Source organism: Leopardus geoffroyi, chromosome C2 (assembly GCF_018350155.1).
Source record: "Leopardus geoffroyi isolate Oge1 chromosome C2, O.geoffroyi_Oge1_pat1.0, whole genome shotgun sequence".
Classification (NCBI taxonomy): domain Eukaryota; kingdom Metazoa; phylum Chordata; class Mammalia; order Carnivora; family Felidae; genus Leopardus; species Leopardus geoffroyi.
Window position 1 is genome coordinate 124,956,249 of NC_059333.1, and position 19,298 is coordinate 124,975,546.

The window sequence follows — 19,298 nt, forward strand, 5'->3', positions numbered from 1 at the left end:
TTTTTGCCAAACACCATGGCCCGAGACCAAGCATCCGAGCATGGGAGACTGATCACCCACAATCCCTCAGTGAGAGAGAGAGAGAGAGAGAGAGAGAGAGAGAAACCATTGGTTCAGTTGTGATGATGTGACGTTTGGCGTCACATACTACTTGTACTGCAAGACATCACTAGCTTATCAACTTAAAATTTATTAGAAATGTTTGCTCGTCTTGCAGGACACTTGCAGAACAAGTTACTTGGAATCCAAGTTTTTACTGTATTTTATTATCATTATGGAAACTTTTAAAAAAATCAATAATACCATGTTGTTTCTTTTGTTATAAAGGATTTGTATAAGTCCTTGAAAATACTGTCTGCAGAACTGGTCCCTTGGCATAATTTAAAAAAGCAGGATGAAAATGAAGGTATCAGAGTTGAAGATCTGTTATTTATAGTAGATACCATGTTAGAAGAAGTTGAAAATAAGGAAAAGGTAATGCTTAATACTTTTGTAAATTTTCACATTTTAATGTAATCTTATCTTAAAAACGGATACTGATACAGATATTGATATTCTACTAGAATTCTATGTCTCTTTTTAAACTTTTTATTAAAGCCTTGGGATTATTTTAAGACGTAGACCATCTTTCTCTTTCTCTTTTGGACAGGACAGCAATATACCAAACTTAAAAACTTTGCAAGCTATTGTTTCTCACTTCCAAAAATTATTTGATGTGCCTTCTTTAAATGGAGTCTATCCTCGAATGAATGAAGTTTATACTAGGCTTGGAGAAATGAACAATGCTGTGAGAAACCTCCAAGAACTCTTAGAATTAGGTGATGACTCTTTGCCCTGTCTGGCCCCCATTTAAGAATTATTCCTGATAGATTCTGTGTCTCCCTCTCTCTGACCCTCCCCCGTTCATGCTCTGTCTCTCTCTGTCTCAAAAATAAATAAACGTTAAAAAAAAAAATAAAAAAGAATTATTCCTGATAAATCAAGTAAAAGTAGGTTAAAATTTTTTAAGTAAAAAATTGAGGATAATGGAAGCATAAAGTATTTGATTTAATGATTTTGAAAATTCAGTTTTAAAATACCCTTTTATTTTTTTCTTACAGATAGTTCAACTTCATTGTGTGTGTTGGTGAGCACAGTTGGAAAATTGTGTAGGCTGATTAATGAGAATATGAATGAGCAGGTTATGCAGGTATTAGGACCTGAAGATCTCCAAAGGTATTTATTTTAAAAAGTTTGCAAAATATTATCCAAAATGCTTGGAGTGATGAAATTAAAGACTTTCAAAACTTTTTAAGTTATTTACCTTTCCTGTTTGGGATAGCATCTTTTAAATAATTTGACAGTCTAAAATATCTCACACCTTATAGATGGATGGAGAGAATGCCAACCATTTTCAAGGTAAAAATAGATTGTAGGGCCTCTAAGTTTATATAGGGTGGGTCAGGACTCCAGCATTACTGCTCTAAGCCTGTTCCCAGGGGAAATTATATATGGAGAAATTCAGACCTTATTAGCAACATCATGTAAGTGTTCAGAATATATAAACCAGTCCTATTTTTAATATACCACCATAGACCACTTAATAATCACTAACAGTGTATTATTTGATTAGAAGATAAATGTTAAGGATTTTTTTTAAAGCTAGTCATCTCTAAAATAAGATCTGATTTTTTTTTAAAAATATTGAAACATTCTAGCTATACTTCAAGCAACTCTTCCCACCCCCTCCCCCCAATTTGGTACTGTAACATATGGGAAGAGGAACACATACATAAACCACCTATTCCATATATTATGTAAGTTTTCCAAGAAAAATCCTTACCTAATCTGACACTTGAGTTTTCTGATACTTGATGCTTTTTAAAAAAAATTTTTTTTAACTTTTATTTATTTTTAAGAGCGAGAGAGGGGCACCTGCGTGGCTCAGTTGGTTAAGCACCTGACTTTGGTTCAGGTCATGGTCTTACGACTTGTGGGTTTGAGCACCGCATCAGGCTCTGTGCTGACAGCTCAGAGCCTGGAGCCTGCTTCCCATTCTGTCTGTCTCTTTCTCTGCCCCTCCCTGGCTCTCACTCTGTCTCTCTCTCTCTGTCTTTCTCTCTCTCTCTCTCAAAAATAAACAGTAAAAAAAATGTTTTCGAGAGAGAGGGAGAGAGAGATGGGAGGAGAGCATGAGCGGGGTAGGGGCAGAAAGAGGGAGACAGAGGATCAGAAGCAGGTTCCATGCTGTGAGCGCAAAGCCCAATGCTGGGATTAAACTCAGGAATGTGAGATCAAGACCTGAGCTGAAATCAAGAGTTGGCCGCTGCTCAATGCTGCTCAACCAACTGAACCACCCAGGTGCCTCAAAACAAGGGGGTTTTTTTTGTTTGTTTTTATTTTTTGAGAGAGGGCACAAGTGAGTGAGGGGGTGTGGAGGGAGAAGCAGGGCTCCAGCTCACCTGATATGGGACTCAAACTCAGGAACCATGAAATCATGACTTGAGCTGAAGTCAGATGCTTAACAACTGAGCCACTCAGGTGCCCCTGATACTTGCTGCTTTTAAAAGGAGCATAGCTCTCATTATTGGTCTTTTTTCCCTTCCCATATTTATACTGTCTACTGATACTTATTCTTAATGTTTAATAGAATACTGGATATAAAAACCAATTTTTAGAAAACGTTAAAAAGCAAGGTCTCTTAAAAATCCTTGAGCTAAATGGAAAGTTTTCCACATTAGGAGTGTTACATAAATTTAACTTTGGAACACGTGTTTACACTGATAATAGATATTTCTCTACAAAAGTAGTATAAGATCAACACAGAGCTCAAAAATCAAGGATTGCAGTAAATGATTATTACATTTATATTTAAATTAGCAGGAAATTTCCTAACATTTTGAAAATGTTTTATTTTCAATCAAATGCAAACCTTAAGTTGGAAATTCAGTGTAAACTGTGCATTTTTTTTAAAAGCATTATCAACAAATTGGAAGAACATGAGGAATTTTTCCCAGCATTTCAAGCATTTACTAATGATCTACTTGAAATCTTAGGTAAGATCTTTGTTGTTGGTGGTTAAATTTTGAGTCTTAAGATATCATTGGGTTGGAGGGAAGAGTGTTCCTTAGTCACTGTATTAGTGCTTGTACCTAGAAGTGTTTTGTTAGAAAGTGTCTAAAAAGCACTAACAGTTCTGGAAACACACTCCTAACTTGGAGTTAGAGTTGGTTAGGGTTGGTCTACAGAACAGAGAAGGTACATGTCCTTTAAGGAGCTGGGGATTGCCTTTGTTTTGAAATCTTAAAAGGAGAAATGGCATTACTCTGGCTGGGCCCAGTGTAACCCTAACTCTGTCATGGCTTAATGAGAAGAAATCGTGGTAGAATTTATGATCTTGGAAGATGTTTTGTGTTTTTTTTTTTTTTCTTCTTTTTTTTTTCTTTAAGATAGAACTTACTGTGTGTTTTTGTTTTTTTTTTGTTTTTTTTTTTAATTTTTTTTTTCAACGTTTATTTATTTTTGGGACAGAGAGAGACAGAGCATGAATGGGGGAGGGGCAGAGAGAGAGGGAGACACAGAATCAGAAACAGGCTCCAGGCTCTGAGCCATCAGCCCAGAGCCTGACGTGGGGCTCGAACTCACGGACCGCGAGATCGTGACCTGGCTGAGGTCGGACGCTTAACCGACTGCGCTACCCAGGCGCCCCACTGTGTTTTTTAAATATACAAATTAAATTTCCTTCTCAGGTGATAAGTAATGTAAAGTAAACATCTGTATAAAGAAAGACACATATATAAATCTATATATAGTAGGGAAGATATATATTTGCATTTTTAGTTATATTGAGAGTTTTGTTAGTTTTATCTCTTGAAGGGAAAAAATGTAACTTATTTAGGAATTCTATGCAAAACAGACCCAAGTCTCTTATCTTATAAAATTTTTTTTTCATGTTTATTCATTTTTGAGAGTGAGAGAGAGTGCAAGTAGGGGTAGGGCAGAGAGAGAAGGAGACACAGGATCTGAAGCAGGCTTGAGGCTCTGAGCTGTCAGCACAGAGCCTGACAAAGGGCTAGAGCTCATCAACTGAGAGATCATGACCTGAACTGAAGTCAGATGCTTAACTGACTGAGCCACCCAGGTGCCTCTAAGTCTCGTAAGTGTGATTATATATGGCTATAAAAGTAATTTATCTTACCATTAAGAACATTTTTAAAGTTTAAAGTGATTTATTCAGTGATTTTTTTTCTATATAGCTCATTTGAAAGATTTTTTTTTTTTTTTAAAGAATGCCTCCTTGACATAGGAAATTGAATTAGAAGAGGAGGGGGCACCTGGCTGGCTCAAGTGGTAGAGGCTGTGACTCTTGATCTTATGGTTGTGAGTTTAAGCCCCACATTGGGCATAGAGCCGACATTTAATAAATTTCTTAAGTTAGGAGAGAAAATGAGGTTTAGTAGAAGATAAGGGAAAGAGTAAATTAAAATTTGGTAAGAAGATGAATAAATGAAAGAAACATCTGACTGGAATATCTAGCCTAGTAAACGCAAAAGTTTTGTGGCCTATTTTATGTAGACTGTGGAAGCAAGGGAGACAGTGAATGAATGTGTTTTAGGCATAGAAATGTTGCCTCATATTCCAAATAGCTTTGTTTCATAGAATAATATTTTTCTTGCTTTGTGGTAGCAGTTAAACAGTGAGGTTCTCATCATTAATAAACATTTCAGTCGGTGTACAGGTAACACTTATTTCAGAATCCTTCTATAGGAACTTCCTCTTAGATACGATACTCCGCATGGTTCATGTGGCATCATTTACTTCAATAAGCCATATCTCGCTGCAGATGAACTCTGTATTTTTGTCACAGTTGAAACTCTGGAGTTACATGTGACACTTAATATTGGGAAAGTTAAAATTGTTTGGCAAACATAACTATTTTTATTATTACTAGATGTCATTTTAAGCATTTAGAACTATGGAATGTTGTACTGAATACCAGATATGGAGAAGGACTTTGTTTTCTTACATAAGTGGTATGATTAGCTGAGAATATTCTCATGCCAGCCAAGATCCTTCTCTGTGGGATTTATTTATAAGGCAGATTTCTCATGTAGTGAAAAAACAAGTGTGATTTCAGAATGGGGTTCAGGAAATAACTTGATCTTGTACCTTATCGTGATATAAAGTATGAATCAAATAATCTGTTGTAGATCTGTGTATATATTTTTTCTTAGATCCTGATGCTTTGTAAGTGTATCTAGACAAGTATTCTGAGTGAAGTCAGGAGCTTAAATAGCATAGGCTATAAATTTAGGCTAAAGGAACAACAACCAAAATTCAGCTAAACGTGGAAGAAGAGAGGTGGAATCTAAGGAAGCATTTTTTACATAAAAGAAAATGAATTTATAAACAGTGGCCTAGCAGAGTAATGTAGAAAAAAGTGGTCAGAATCTAGAGAACCTCCCACTGGGGCTTTTGAGGCTGGAGTCTAGATAATGAGAGAAAAGGACCTTGCTTCTCCAGTGACCAAGAGCTTTCAGACTGAATTCTAACAGGCTGGTTGGAAGCAGACAGTCTTAGAAAGAGAAACCAAATTCACAAAGAATCTGCCAGAGAAGAACCTGAGCTAGTTTATCTGGTAAGGTGGACCAGGCTAAGCTCTGCAGTACATTGCATCTGAGATTTGTACTTTGAGAAGCCTCACACTTTTTATTAGGTAGATATGTTGTTTCATCTAAAAGGTAGACCTCAGAATGATCTTACTAATGAGAAATTTGTCCAGTAGAATTAAGGAGAGGACTATGTCCCATGAGAAGACATCATTAAGTCCTCAGATGGGTACCCAGAAGAGAGACAGCTTCTATGTAGGATTTCACCATGTAGGCTCACCCATGTAATTATATAGATTTAAAGAGGCAATGACATATCGCAAATGTGGCCAGTATGATCTCTTAATAAGAGGACACTGCTAATGAGATTAATATCAGAGTCAGAGGATACCTGTAGGTATATGGTAGCTTTTACAAACAGATGCCCTGTAAAGCATCTGTGTTTCAATCAGTGATACTCTTATCACCACTATTGTATAAAAATTTCTTGTGCATCAAAGTGCTAGTGTTGCCTTTGCGTTTGAGGTTTTCCTTTGCAGAGAGATTGTCATTTCATCTGAGCCTATCACTAGATAAAGCTATTCTTATTCTTGTTTTTCTGTTACAGAAATTGATGACTTGGATGCCATTGTACCTGCAGTAAAGAAATTAAAAATACTTTCATACTGAAAACAAATCAAATTATTTTTACTGTGTAAATTGCATTCTTAACATTCTGAGTATTTTGTAGGATCGTGCTTTAAGACAAGGGTTAAAAATGTATTTACTCTCAGAATTCATCCCCTTCTTAATATTGGGTCTTCCCATCTATATTTTTGTTAACTTTGAGATTCTTATAGAGAAAATAGTTGCTAAGCTAAAGTGGTAAGTTAACTTTAAATCCTTTAATCTTAAGGAATTCTTGAGTGCTTATAAGATTGTTTTAAAATGTAGTGTGTAAGTAAAAGAAAAACTCAGGGAGACAGGTTGCAAACAATAGAAAGATTGCATTTAAATTGAGGGTTTACTGACCTTTTTTATTCTGGGAATAAGGATTGCCAATGGCTGTCTTGAATTCAGCCAATAGCAACCTACTGCTTTCCTGGCAAGGAAATTGCACATTCTACTGAGATATCCTTCATGGCACTTGACCTTTCAAAGCTGGAGGAAGAAAAGGAAGAAGGAAAAAATGTTTTATCTTTGAGTTAGGTTAGGAAATGAATTATGAGGTAATAGAGAGGAGTAGATAATAGTCTCTCATTGAAAAAAGTGTCTTTTTTGCAATCTTGATGTAATGTACTTTTTATAAGGACATGAAATCTTAAATAAAGTTCTTGTGAAGAATTTCCAAACGTAAGTGTCCTCAGTGACTTATTTGCATTATTCACATATAATGAGTCATATTCTCTTACAAGGCTGATCCTTGCTGCATTTTATTTTACATAAGAATGCTTTTGTTGCTGCTTCTACTTATTCTCTGTTCTCAATATTCAGTCTGAGTTTCTTAAGGGACCAGTGTTACCCACCCCCCCCCCCCCCCCCCCCCCCGCCCCACCAATCCCTTGCCACTCTGTTATAAGAAGCAGGCCTAGGTTCTTTCTAGATTTAAAATTCTTTGTTTTGTTAGGCTGCAGTTACATTTCTAAAATTTTTTTTTAATGTTTGTTTATTTTTGGAGAGAGAGGGACAGAGTGTGAGTTGGGGAGGGGCAGAGAGAGAGACACACACACACAGAATCTGAAGCAGGCTCCAGGCTCTGAGCTGTCAGCACAGAGCCTGATGAGGGGCTCGAACTCACAGTGAGATTGTGACCTGAGCAGAAGTCAGATGGTCAACCAACTGAGCCACCCAGGCACCCCTGCAGTTACATTTCTAAACACGAGCCCACAATCTGTGAAAGGACCTGTGTCTTTTGAGAGTTGGGTAGAAAAAGTAATTGGATATTTAATTATGTAAATACTCTGAGCTGATTAGATCACTCCAAGAAATTGCTGTGAGGCAGCTAGGAAATCTAACGTTATTTCAAATGAAAAAATATAATTTAAAAAGTATGTGAATTTAAATTTTGTTAGTTTAAGAATCTCTAGTTGACTCCTAGGTTTTTTTTTTTTTTTTTTAAATTATTCTTTAACGTATATTTATTTTTGAGACAGAGAGAGACAGAGCATGAACGGGGGAGGGTCAGAGAGAGGGAGACACAGAATCCGAAACAGGCTCCAGGCTCTGAGCTGCCAGCACAGAGCCCTGCACGGGGCTCAAACTCACGGACCGCGAGAGCATGACCTGAGCTGAAGTCGGCCGCTCAACTGACTGAGCCACCCAGGCGCCCCTTAGCTCTTAGTTTAAAACAACTTTCAAACTCTTCCTCAGAGGCCTCAAGAGTTTTTTGGAGGATCACTGAATGGGACAGTGCCACTAGTAAGAACTTGAGGCCCCCTCTGTTGGATCTACTTTTATCCAGTTTTAATTATTTAAAATATAAGTAAAGTACTGAAATTAGTGTTTAGCCCCTTTTTAACTTTTTAATTATGGAATAATTGATTAGTAGGTTGAACATATTTACAGTATACAATTTGATAAGTTTTAATGCACCTATACCTGTGAAACCATCACCACAATCAAAATAATAAACATAACAATCTCTCTCCAAAGCTTCTCTCTTTGCTCTTGGTAATTTACCCAGCCCCTTGCCACCCCTAAGCAACAACTGATCTGTTCTTTTCTCTGTCATTATAGACTTGTTTGCATTTTATGGGATTTCATGTAAATGGAATCATAAAATTGATTTTAAAAAGTTGTTCTCTTTTTTTGTCTGGCCTCTTTCACCATAATTATTTTAGGATTTTTGCATGGTGCATTTATTAACAGTTCATTCCTTTCTATTGCTGTGTAGTATTCCATTGTATAAATATACCACAATTTGTTTATCCATTCACCTAGTGATGGAGATTTTAGTTATTTTCCAGTTTTTGACTACTACAAATAGAACTGCTATAAACATTCATGTTCAGACTGTTATGTGGACATACCTGGTATCTAGTGTCTTGAAAATTGTTGTTTCATGAATTTTGTCTGTTCTTTGTTTTGTTTTGGTTCTGGTTGGTACAGGTGGAAGGGTAAATTTGGTTTCTGTTACTCCATCCTGGTTAAAAGTGGAAGTTTAGAAGTATTAAGTCTGAAAATGTGTAGGGTTCTTAGGTTGTCTTTTTATTATTTTTTTTAATTATTTTTTTCTAATTTTACTGCATTGTAGTCAGAACATGTTTTGTTTTTTGGTATCATGTCTTTGGAAATTGTTGTTTCTTTGTCACTTTTTATGTGATGAAATCTATACATATTCCACAAGTTGTTTTAAAAAAAAAAGCCTGATCTCTATTTGATATATATGGCTATTATACTTTTTTTTAATATATATAATTTATTGTCAAGTTGGCTAACATAGGGTGTATACAGTGTGCTCTTGGTTTTGGGGGTAGATTCCCATGATGCATAGCTTACATACAACATCCAGTGCTCATCCCAACAGGTGCCCTCCTCAATGCCCATCACCCATTTTCCCCTCTCCCCTGCCCCCATCAACCCTCCGTTTGTTCTCTGTATTTAATTTTATTAATTAAGTTCAATAATTAATTTAATATAATTTGTTGTCAAATTGGCTGACATACAGTGTGTACAGTGTGCTCTTGGTTTTGGGGGTAGATTCCCGTGATTCATCGCTTACATACAACACATAGTGCTCATCCCAACAAGTGCCCTCCTCAATGGCCATCATCCATTTTCCCCTCTTCCCTGGCCCCCCATCAACCCTCAGTTTGTTCTCTGTATTTAGGAGTCTCTTATGGTTTGCCTCCCTCCCTCTCTGTAACTATATATTTTTTCCCTTCCCTTCCCTCATGGTCTTCTATTTAGTTTCTCAAGATCCACATATGAGTGAAAACATATGATACCTGTCTTTCTCTGACTTATGTCACTTAACATGATACCCTCCAGTTCCATTCACATTGCTGCAAATGGCAGGATTTCATTCTTTCTCGTTGCCAAGTAGTATTCCATTGTATATATAAACCACATCTTCTTTATCCATTCATTAGTTGATGGACATTTTGGCTCTTTCCATAATTTGGCTATTGTTGAAAGTGCTGCTATAAACATTGGGGTACATGTGTCCCTATGAATCACCATTCCTGTGTCCTTTGGATAAATCCCTAGGTGTGCTATTGCAGGGTTGTAGGGTAGTTCAATTTTTAATTTTTTGAGGAACCTCCACATTGTTTTCCAGAGCAGCTGTACCAGTTTGCATTCCCCACACAGTGCAAGCGGGTTCCCGTTTCTCCACATCATCACCAGCATCTATTGTTTCCTGAGTTGTTAATTTTAGCTACTCTGACCAGTGTGAGGTGGTATCTCAGTGTGGTTTTGATTTGTATTGCCCTAATGATGAATGACATTGAGCATCATTTCATGTGTCTGTTGGCCATCTGGATGTCTTTGGAAAGTGTCTATTCATGTCTTCTGCCCATTTCTTCACTGGATTATTTGTTTTTCGAGTGTTGAGTTAAGTAAGTTGTTTATAGATTTTTGATACTAACCCTTTATCTGATATGTCATTTGCAAATATCTTTTCCTGTTGCGTGGGTTGCCTTTTAGTTTTGTTGATTGTTTCCTTTGCAGTGCAGAAGCTTTTTGTCTTCATGAGGTCCCAATAGTTCATTTTTTGCTTTTAATTCCCTTGCTTTTGGAGACATGTTGAGCAAGAAATTGCTGTGGCTGAGGTCAAAGAGGTTATTACCTGTTTTCTCCTCTAGGATTTTGATGGTTTCCTGTCTCACATTCAGGTCTTTCATCCATTTTGAGTTTATTTTTGTGTATGGTGTAAGAAAGTGGTCTAGGTTCATTCTTGTGCATGTTGCTGTCCAGTTCTCCCAGCACCATTTGCTAAAGAGACTGTCTTTTTTCCATTGGATACTTTCTTGCTTTGTCAGAGATTAGTTGGCCATACATTTGTGAGTCCAATTCTGGGTTTTCTGTTCAATTCCATTGATCTATGTGTCTGTTTTTGTACCAGTACCATACTGTCTCGATGATTACAGCTTTGTAGTAGAAGCTAAAGTCCTGGGTTGTGATGCCTCCTGCTTTGGTTTTCTTTTTCAACATTACTTTGGCTATTCAGGGTATTTTGTGGTTCTGTACAAATTTTAGGATTGCTTGTTCTAGCTTCGAGAAGAATGCTGGTGCCATTTTGATTGGGATTGCATTGAATGTGTAGATTGCTTTGGGTAGTATTGACATTTTAACAATGCTTATTCTTCCAACCCATGAGCACAGAATGTTTTTCCATTTCTTTGTGTCTTCTTCAGTTTCCTTCATAAATTTTCTATAGTTTTCGGCATACAGATCTTTTACATCTTTGGTTAGGTTTATTCCTAGGTATTTTATGGTTCTTCGTGCAATTGTAAATGGGATCGATTTCTTGATTTCTTTTTCTTTTGCTTCATTGTTGGTGTATAAGAAAGGCAACCGATTTCTGTACATTGATTTTATATCAATGTACATTGATTTTATGTATTTGAATTTGATTTTTCTGTACATTGATTTTATGTATTTGACTTTGATTTTATGTATGTGACTTTGCTGAATTCATGTATCAGTTCTAGCAGGTTTTTGGTGGAGTCATTCAGATTTTCCATGTAGAGTATCATGTCATCTGTGAAAGTGAGAGTCTGACTTCATCTTTGCCAATTTGGATACCTTTTATTTCATTTTTCTGTCTGATTGCTGATGCTAGAACTTCCAACACTATGTTAAAAAGCGGTGAGAGTGGACATCCCTGTTGTATTCCTCATCACAGGGGGAAAGCTCTTAGTTTTTCCTCATTGAGGATGATATTAGCTGTGGGCTTTTAACATATGGCTTTTATGATTTTAAGGTATGTTCCCTCTATCCAGATTTTCTTGAGGGTTTTTATTAAAAAAGGATGCTGTATTTTGTCAAGTGCTTTTTCTGCATCTATTGACAGGATCATGTGGTTTGTATCCTTTCTTCTATTGTGATGTATCACATGGAATGATTTGCAGATATTGAACCAGCCCTGCAGCCCAGAATGAATCCCACTTGATCATGGTGAATAATTCTTTTAATATACTGTTGAATTTGATTTGCTAGTATCTTGTTGAGAATTTTTACATCCATGTGCATCAGGGATATTCGCCTGTAATTCTTTTTTGTGGGGTCTCTGTCTGGTTTGAGAGCCAAGGTAATGCTAGCTTCATAGAATGAGTCCAGAAGCTTTCCTTCCATTTCTATTTTTTACAACAGTTTGAGAAGGATAGGTATTAACTCTGCTTTAAATGTCTGGTAGAATACCCCTAGGAAGCCATCTGGCCCAGGACTCTTACTTGTTGGGAGATTTTTTTTTTTAAATGTTTATTTATTTTTGAGAGAGACAGAGCATGAGCAGGGGAGGGGCAGAGAGAGGAGGAGACACAGAGTCCGAAGCAGGCTCCAGGCTCTGAGCTGTCAGCACAGAGCCCAACATGGGGCTGGAACTCAATATGAGATCTGTGACCTGAGCTGAAGTGAGAAGCTTAACTGAGTGAGTCACCCAGGTGCCCCTCTTGGGAGATTTTTGATAATTGATTCAATTTCTTCTCTAGTTATGAGTCTGTTCAATTTTTTTTTATTTCTTCCTGTTTGAGTTTTGGTAGTGTGTGGTTGTCTAGGAATTTGTCCATTTCTTCCAGGTTGTCCTGTTTGTTGGCATATAATTTTTTATAGTATTCTCTGATAATTGTTTGTATTTCTGAGGGATTGGTTGGGATGTGCCCAGTTGCATTCATGATTTTATGTATTTGGGTCCTCCTTTTTTCTTTTTGAAAAGTCTGCCTAGGGGGTTATCAATTTGTTTATTTTTCCAAAAAACCAGGTCTTACTTTCATTGATCTGTTCTACTGGGTGTTTTGTTTTGTTTTGTTTTGTTTTGTTTTGTTTGGATTCTGTATTGTTTATTTCTGCTCTAATCTTTATTATTTCTCTTCTTCTGCTGGCCTTGGGGTTTATTTACTGTTTTGCTTCTAGGTCCTTTAGGTGTGCTGTTAGATTTTCTATTTGGGATTTTTCCTGTTTGAGATAGGACTGGATTGCAATGTATTTTCCTCTTAGTACTGACTTTGCTGTGTGCCAAAGGGTTTGGACTGTCATGTTTTCATTTTCATTTACTTCCACATATTTTTTAAATTTCTTCTTTAATTGCCTGGTTGACCCATTCATTCTTTAGTCGGATGTTCTTTAACCTCCATGCATTTGGAGGTTTTCCAAACTTTTTCAAGTTTCATAGCATTGTTATCTGAAAGTGTGCATGATATAATCTTAATCCTATTATATTTATTGAGGGCTGTTTTGTGACCCAGTATGTGATCTGTCTTGGAGAATGTTCCATGTGCACTCAAGAAGAATGTGTATTCTGCTGCTTTGGATAAGAAGTTGTGAATATATCTGTCAAGTCCATCTGGTCCAGTATATCATTCACGGCCATTGTTTCTTTACTGATTTTCTGCTTAGATGATCTGTCCATTGTTGTAAGTGGAGTATTAAAGTCCCCTGCAATTACCAATTCTTATCAATAAGATTGCTTATATTTGTGATTAATTGATTTATATATTTGGGTGCTTCCAAATTAGGTACATAAACATTTATAATTGTTAGCTCTTCTTGATGCATAGATTTTAGTTTAAAATCTAGTTTGTCTGATATAAGTATGGCTACTCCAGCTTTCTTTTGACTTCAGTAGCATGATAGATGGTTCTCCATCCCCTCACTTTCAATCTGAAGGTGTCCTCAGGTCTAAAATGGGTCTTTTGTAGACAGCAAATAGATGTCTTGTTTTTTTAACCCATTCTGATACCCTATGTCTTTTGATTGGAGCATTTAGTCCATTTACATTCAGTGTTATTATTGAAAGATATGGATTTAGGGTCATTGTGTTGTCTGTAGGTTTCATGCTTATAGTGATGTCCCTGGTCCTTTGTGGTCTTTGCTACCTTCCACTCACAGGGTCCCCCTTAGGATCTCTTGTAGGGCCCATTTAGTGGTCATGAACTCCTTCAGTTTTTGTTGTCTGAGAAAACCTTTATCTCTCCTTCTATTCTGAATGACAGCCTTATTGCATAAAGGATTCTTGGCTGCATTTTTTTCCTATTCAGCACATTGAATATTTCCTGCCACCCTATTCTGGCCTGCTAAATTTCAGTGGACAGATCTGCTACTACCCTTATGTGTCTACCCTTGTAGGTTAAGGCCCATTTGTCCCTAGCTGCTTTCAGAATTCTCTCTTTAACTTTGTATTTTGCCAGTTTCACAATGATATGTCATGGAGAAGACCTATTCCTGTTATGTCTGAAGGGAGTTCTCTGTGCCTCCTAGATTTGAATGTCTGCTTTCTTCCCCGGATTGGGGAAGTTCACTGTTACAATTTGTTCAAGTAAACCTTCTGCCCCTTTCCTCTCTTCTTCTTCTTCTGGAACTCTTGTGATACGGATATTATTACGTTTCATTGAATCACTTAGCTCTCTAATTCTCACTTATGGTCTAGAATTTTTTTTTTTTTTAATTTTTAATGTTTATTTTCAAGAGAGAGAGAGAGAGAGAGCAAGGTAGGGACAGAGAGAGATGGAGACACAGAATCCAAAGGGACTCCATGCTCTGAGCTGTCAGCACTGAGTCCAATGTGGGCCTCGAACTCACACCATGAGATATGACCTGAGCTGAAGTTGGGACACCCAACCAACTGAGCCACACAGGCACCCCTAGAATTTTTTTTATCTCTTTTTCTCAGCTTCATGTGTTTCCATAATTTTACCTTCTATTTCACTTATTCTCCCCTCTGCCTCTTGAATTTTCACTGTCACCACATCTAGTTTATTTTGTACCTCATTTATAGCATTTTTTAATTCATCATGACTAGTTTTTAGTTCCTTGATCTCTGCAGCAATAGATTCTCTGCTGTATTGTAAGCTTTTTTCCAAGCCCAGTGATGAATCTTATGGCTATTATTCTAAATTCTTGATCAGATATATTCTTTGTATCTGTTTTGAGCAATTCTTCAGCTGTCATTTCTTCCTGGAATTTCTTCTGTGGAGAATTGCTCCATTTCATCATTTTGGATAGTTTTCTGTCCCTTATGTGTTTTAAAAGCTTATTAGGTGTCCTGCACCTGCGAGCACTACTATATTAAAGGGGGGTCATACACTGTCCAGGGCCTGGCCCTTCAGGAGGTGTTTTTTGGAGTGTGTTACATGTGCTCTGTTGTTGTGACTCTGGTTGCTTTATCTGCCTAGTTATAGGCATGGTTTGGACCTTCCACCAGGTGTGCTTTGATATATTCATTGAAGTAACCCTGGAAAAAAAATTTTTTTTAAAAGGGGGACATGGTAGTGGAAGAGGCCTGATCCCATACAAAGAGAGAAATGATGGGGCGAGGAAAAAGACAAGAAAATTGGCCAGGCAGAGAAACTATATGGCTTAATCCAGAGAGAAAGAGGAAAGTAAAGAAAATCTAGAACAGGTGTAAAGAGAATAGATTAAATTTTGCCTGCTTAAACAAACCAACGACCAGAATGACCAGACTAGAGGAGGGAAGAAACAAGGAGAAAAGGAAGGAAAAAAAAAAAAAAAAAAAAAAAAAATATATATATATATATATATATATACATATATATATATATGATTATATATATTTTTGTGTATGTGTATATATACATATATGCATACACATATGTATCCATATATGTATATATAATGAGAATTGTCCAAGAATTGAGTCAGAAAATGCCAAACTGCCAGTGCCTTGGAACCTGTGGCGGCCCTGGTCTGGAGGAGGGGCTGTCTGGTGTGGTCAGCCTCAATCTTGCTCCAGTAGGTACACAGTTACCAGGTGCGAGGGGCGTGGTTTGGTATAGGTGGGTCCCGCCTACATTGTGGCCCCTTGTCCGTTCCCTGAAAGCCCCACCTTATTGGTGATGGGGAGAAAAATGGTGACACCCCAGTCTTTGCTCCCCCGACCAGGTGTCCCAAAGCACTTTGTTCAAGTCATCCGCACACTGCTGCTTGGGCTTGAGAGGGCTGCCCAGCCGCGCCCCCACCCCCCTGCTCGGCCCCACTGCACCTCCCTGGCGCTTGTCTGGGATTCAAACCCCAGTGTGTTAAAAGGAACCCAATCTGTGCTCTCCCGTACTGGGGAAATGCTGCTTCACCCTGTCGATAAAGGGTCTCTGGCTGGCAGTGCAGGCAGGGATCTTTGTCCTTGGAACAACTATATACCTTCTTCCCACAGCACTCAGGGGAGAGGATCGCTTTCTCCCACTGTGGACTGCGCCTCTGAACTAGTTATCGAGGCTGGGGCTGGCTCCCCTCCTCCCCAGGTGTGCAAACAGGGCAGCCAGCCCCAGTCTGGAGAAAGTCCCGCAGTTAGAAATTGGATCTTTCTCCGTTTTTTTCTGATCCCCAGTCTGTGCTTTTTCTCTCCCCCAAATAAAATCCTACACTTCCAAAGCCTCTCTTCCTCTTCCTTTTGTCTCTCTGCAGAAGGGGATCCCTCCCTTCCACGCCTATGCCACCCATTTTATCTCTCCCAGTTCGCAGTCCCACACCTGTGGCCTACCAGGTTGTCCTCCAGGGCCCTTGGTGAGGTCTCTGTCACTTTGCAGCCCGGACTCTTGGAATTCCAAGTCCTGTGGCCTCAACACTGCTGTGTTTGAGGGACGAGGGAACTTTGGGTCCCCCTACTTAATCCTTAAGAGTAAACTCGAGTGTGCTAGCCACTGAGGTCCAACCTGGGTACACGGTCAGCTGACTTCAGCTCTCCTGCTCCTGTATCCATGCCAGCAAAGCAGGAAAACTGAGTAACCCCCCAGCTATTATACTGTTTAAATCTACTTCATTTCTATCAATTTTTTTCTTACCTGCCTGATTTGTTAGTTTATGGGAGATAGTGAAATTTCTCTGTGGATTTGTCAAAAATTTATATATATATATATATATATATATATATATATATATATATATATACATATATATATATGTATATATATATATTTTTTTTTTTTTTGATGTTTTATTTTAGAGAGAGAGTGCACAAGCAGAGAGAGGGGCAGAGGGCCTGGGAGACAGAATCTGAAGCAGCCTTCAGGCTCTGAGCTGTCAGCACAGAGCTCAACACGAGGCTCAAACCCATTGAAATGTGAGATCATGACCTGAGCTGGAGTTGGACCCTCACTGACTAACTGATGCCACCCAGGCATCCCTGTTTTGTATATTTCAAACCTATGTACATGTACTTATAAATTTATGGTTGGTAATACCTTCTCAATATCTCTATTGCTACTCATTCATTTCACTTTGAACACAGTTTTGTCCTTTTTTTAAAAACTTTTTTTAATTTTCATTTATTTTTGAGAGACAGCACAAGCAGGGAAGAGTGGGAGAGAGGGAGACACAGAATCCAAAGCAGGCTCCAGGCTCCGAGCTGTTAGCACAGAGCCTGACGCAGGGCTCGAACTCAAGAACTTCGAGATCATGACCTGAGTGGAAGCCGGATGCTCAACCAACTGAGCCACTCAGGCACCCCCAGTTTTGTCCTTTTAATTAACAGTTGTTGGATATTTCTTTTCCTTTTTTTTTTTTTCATTTATTTACTGATCTTTTTTATTGTAAAGTAGAATACATGCTAAAAGTGGTATAAACCATAGTGTCAAGTATAATGAATGATAAAAATAGAGTATCACCAGCACTCCAAAGTGCTCCCCCACCCCCACTGTATGTCCTTTCTCCCAATGGGTAATCATTAGTCTGACTTATGTCTGCCACTTCCTTGTTTTTTTATAGTTTTGCCATTTTTGTGTGTATGCCTAAACCAGATAGTTGAGTTTTACCTATTTTTCAATTGTATAAAATTGCTGAATCATGTCATATATATTATTTTTAATATTTGTTCTTTGCTTCAATATTATTTTTGTACTATTGGTCTATGTTGTTGTCTGTTGGTCCAGTTTATTTATTTTCATTGCTATTTGATATTCCTCTATGAAAATTATATAGTCCATTTTTTTGTTCTACTGGAAATTGATATTTGGGTTGTTTATTGTTCTTGTCTATTGTAAATTGGTGCTATGAACATTCTTGTATAGGCATCCTTGTACACTTGTGTACAATATCTAAGAAGTAAAATGGCTGGGCCCTAGGGAAAAACACTTCTGTACACAGCCACAAAGGCTGTGTTCTGTACAATTAGAGGTGATATCATTTCTGTAGGTAATGATGTCAGTGGAGCCTTGAGGGTTGTACATTGTAGTAACTTTGACAGGGAATGCTTACCTTCAACTCTAGAAGAAAATGACAAAATGCCAAAGTATTTTCCACAGCGGTTGTACCAGAGTATACTCCGACCATCAGTGTATGAGAGTTCTCAAATTTCACATCTTGACCAGTTGTTGGTAAGTCAGATTTTTAATTTTTTGCCATTGTATAGAGTTATTATGGTGGTTGTAATGTTTATTTCTGTGATTACTAATTAAGTTAGGCATTTTTTCCTTTGTTTATTGACCATTTGTATTTCTTTTACAAGTGCTTATATATGTACTTTGTTCATTTTTTCTGTTGGACTACCTGTGTTTTCATATTGATTTGTAAGAGTTACATATTTTGGACATGAGCCACTTGATAGTTAAATGTGTAGTAAATGGCTTCTACCATTCTGTATTCTCTTTCCATTTTCCTATACAATTGACCCTTGAACAGCATGGGGGACTGGGGGTGTTACCCTGCCTCTCATGCAGTCAAAAATCCATGTATAACTTTTGATTCCTCAAGAATTTAACTACTAATAGCCTACTGTTGACCAGAAGGAAGGTTTACTAATAATGTAAGCAATTAACACATATTTAATGTTATATATATATAGTATACGGTATTCTTACAAGAAATTAAGTTAGACAAAAGAAAATGTTATTAAGAAAACCATAGGAGGGGCGCCTGGGTGGCGCAGTCGGTTGGGCGTCCGACTTCAGCCAGGTCACGATCTCGCGGTCCGTGGGTTCGGGCCCCGCGTCGGGCTCTGGGCTGATGGCTCAGAGCCTGGAGCCTGTTTCCGATTCTGTGTCTCCCTCTCACTCTGACCCTCCCCTGTTCATGCTCTGTCTCTCTCTGTCCCAAAGATGGATAGACGTTGAAAAAAAAAATTTAAAAAAAAAAAAAAAAAAAAAAAAAAAAAAAAAAAAGAAAACCATAGGAAGAGAATATACATTTATAGTACTGTGCTGTATTTATAAAAAAAATAATCTGCATATTAGTAGATTGCAGTTGCCATTCAAACCCATGTTCTTCAAGAGTCAAGTGTAGTTTCGTTTCATGAACTGAAGAACCCTATTTTAGTAGGGAGATGTATGGTCTTCACCTTTATAGTTCAGTGCTGTGTCTTATGGAATCTTTCCCTGGTCACAGTTGTAAGTTATTCTCCTATGTTATCTTATAGCTGTATATTTGTCTTTCACAGTGATTCTAATACACCTGGAGGTTTTGTTGTTGTTGTTGTTGTTTGTTTTTTTTTTTGTTTTTGTTTTTTATGGAAGTATAGTTGACACACAGTGTGAGATTAATTTCAGGGGTACAATATCGGGATACAACTATATATGTTACGCTCACCACAAGGGTAGCTGCCTTCTGTCACTGTACAATGTTTTG

General features: G+C 37.7%; 1 protein-coding gene across 1 annotated transcript in view; it reads left to right on the forward strand.

The window, feature by feature from the left end:
- The window catches only part of CEP70 (centrosomal protein 70), a 71,155-nt gene extending 64,236 nt beyond the window's left edge, over positions 1-6,919 (forward strand). Inside the window, 5 exon segments of the mRNA XM_045503492.1 lie at positions 328-474; positions 650-818; positions 1,101-1,215; positions 2,956-3,035; positions 6,196-6,919. Of these exon segments, the coding sequence (XP_045359448.1) occupies positions 328-474; positions 650-818; positions 1,101-1,215; positions 2,956-3,035; positions 6,196-6,257 (573 nt within the window). The 3' untranslated portion in view covers positions 6,258-6,919.
- The last annotated feature ends 12,379 nt before the right edge of the window (positions 6,920-19,298 follow it).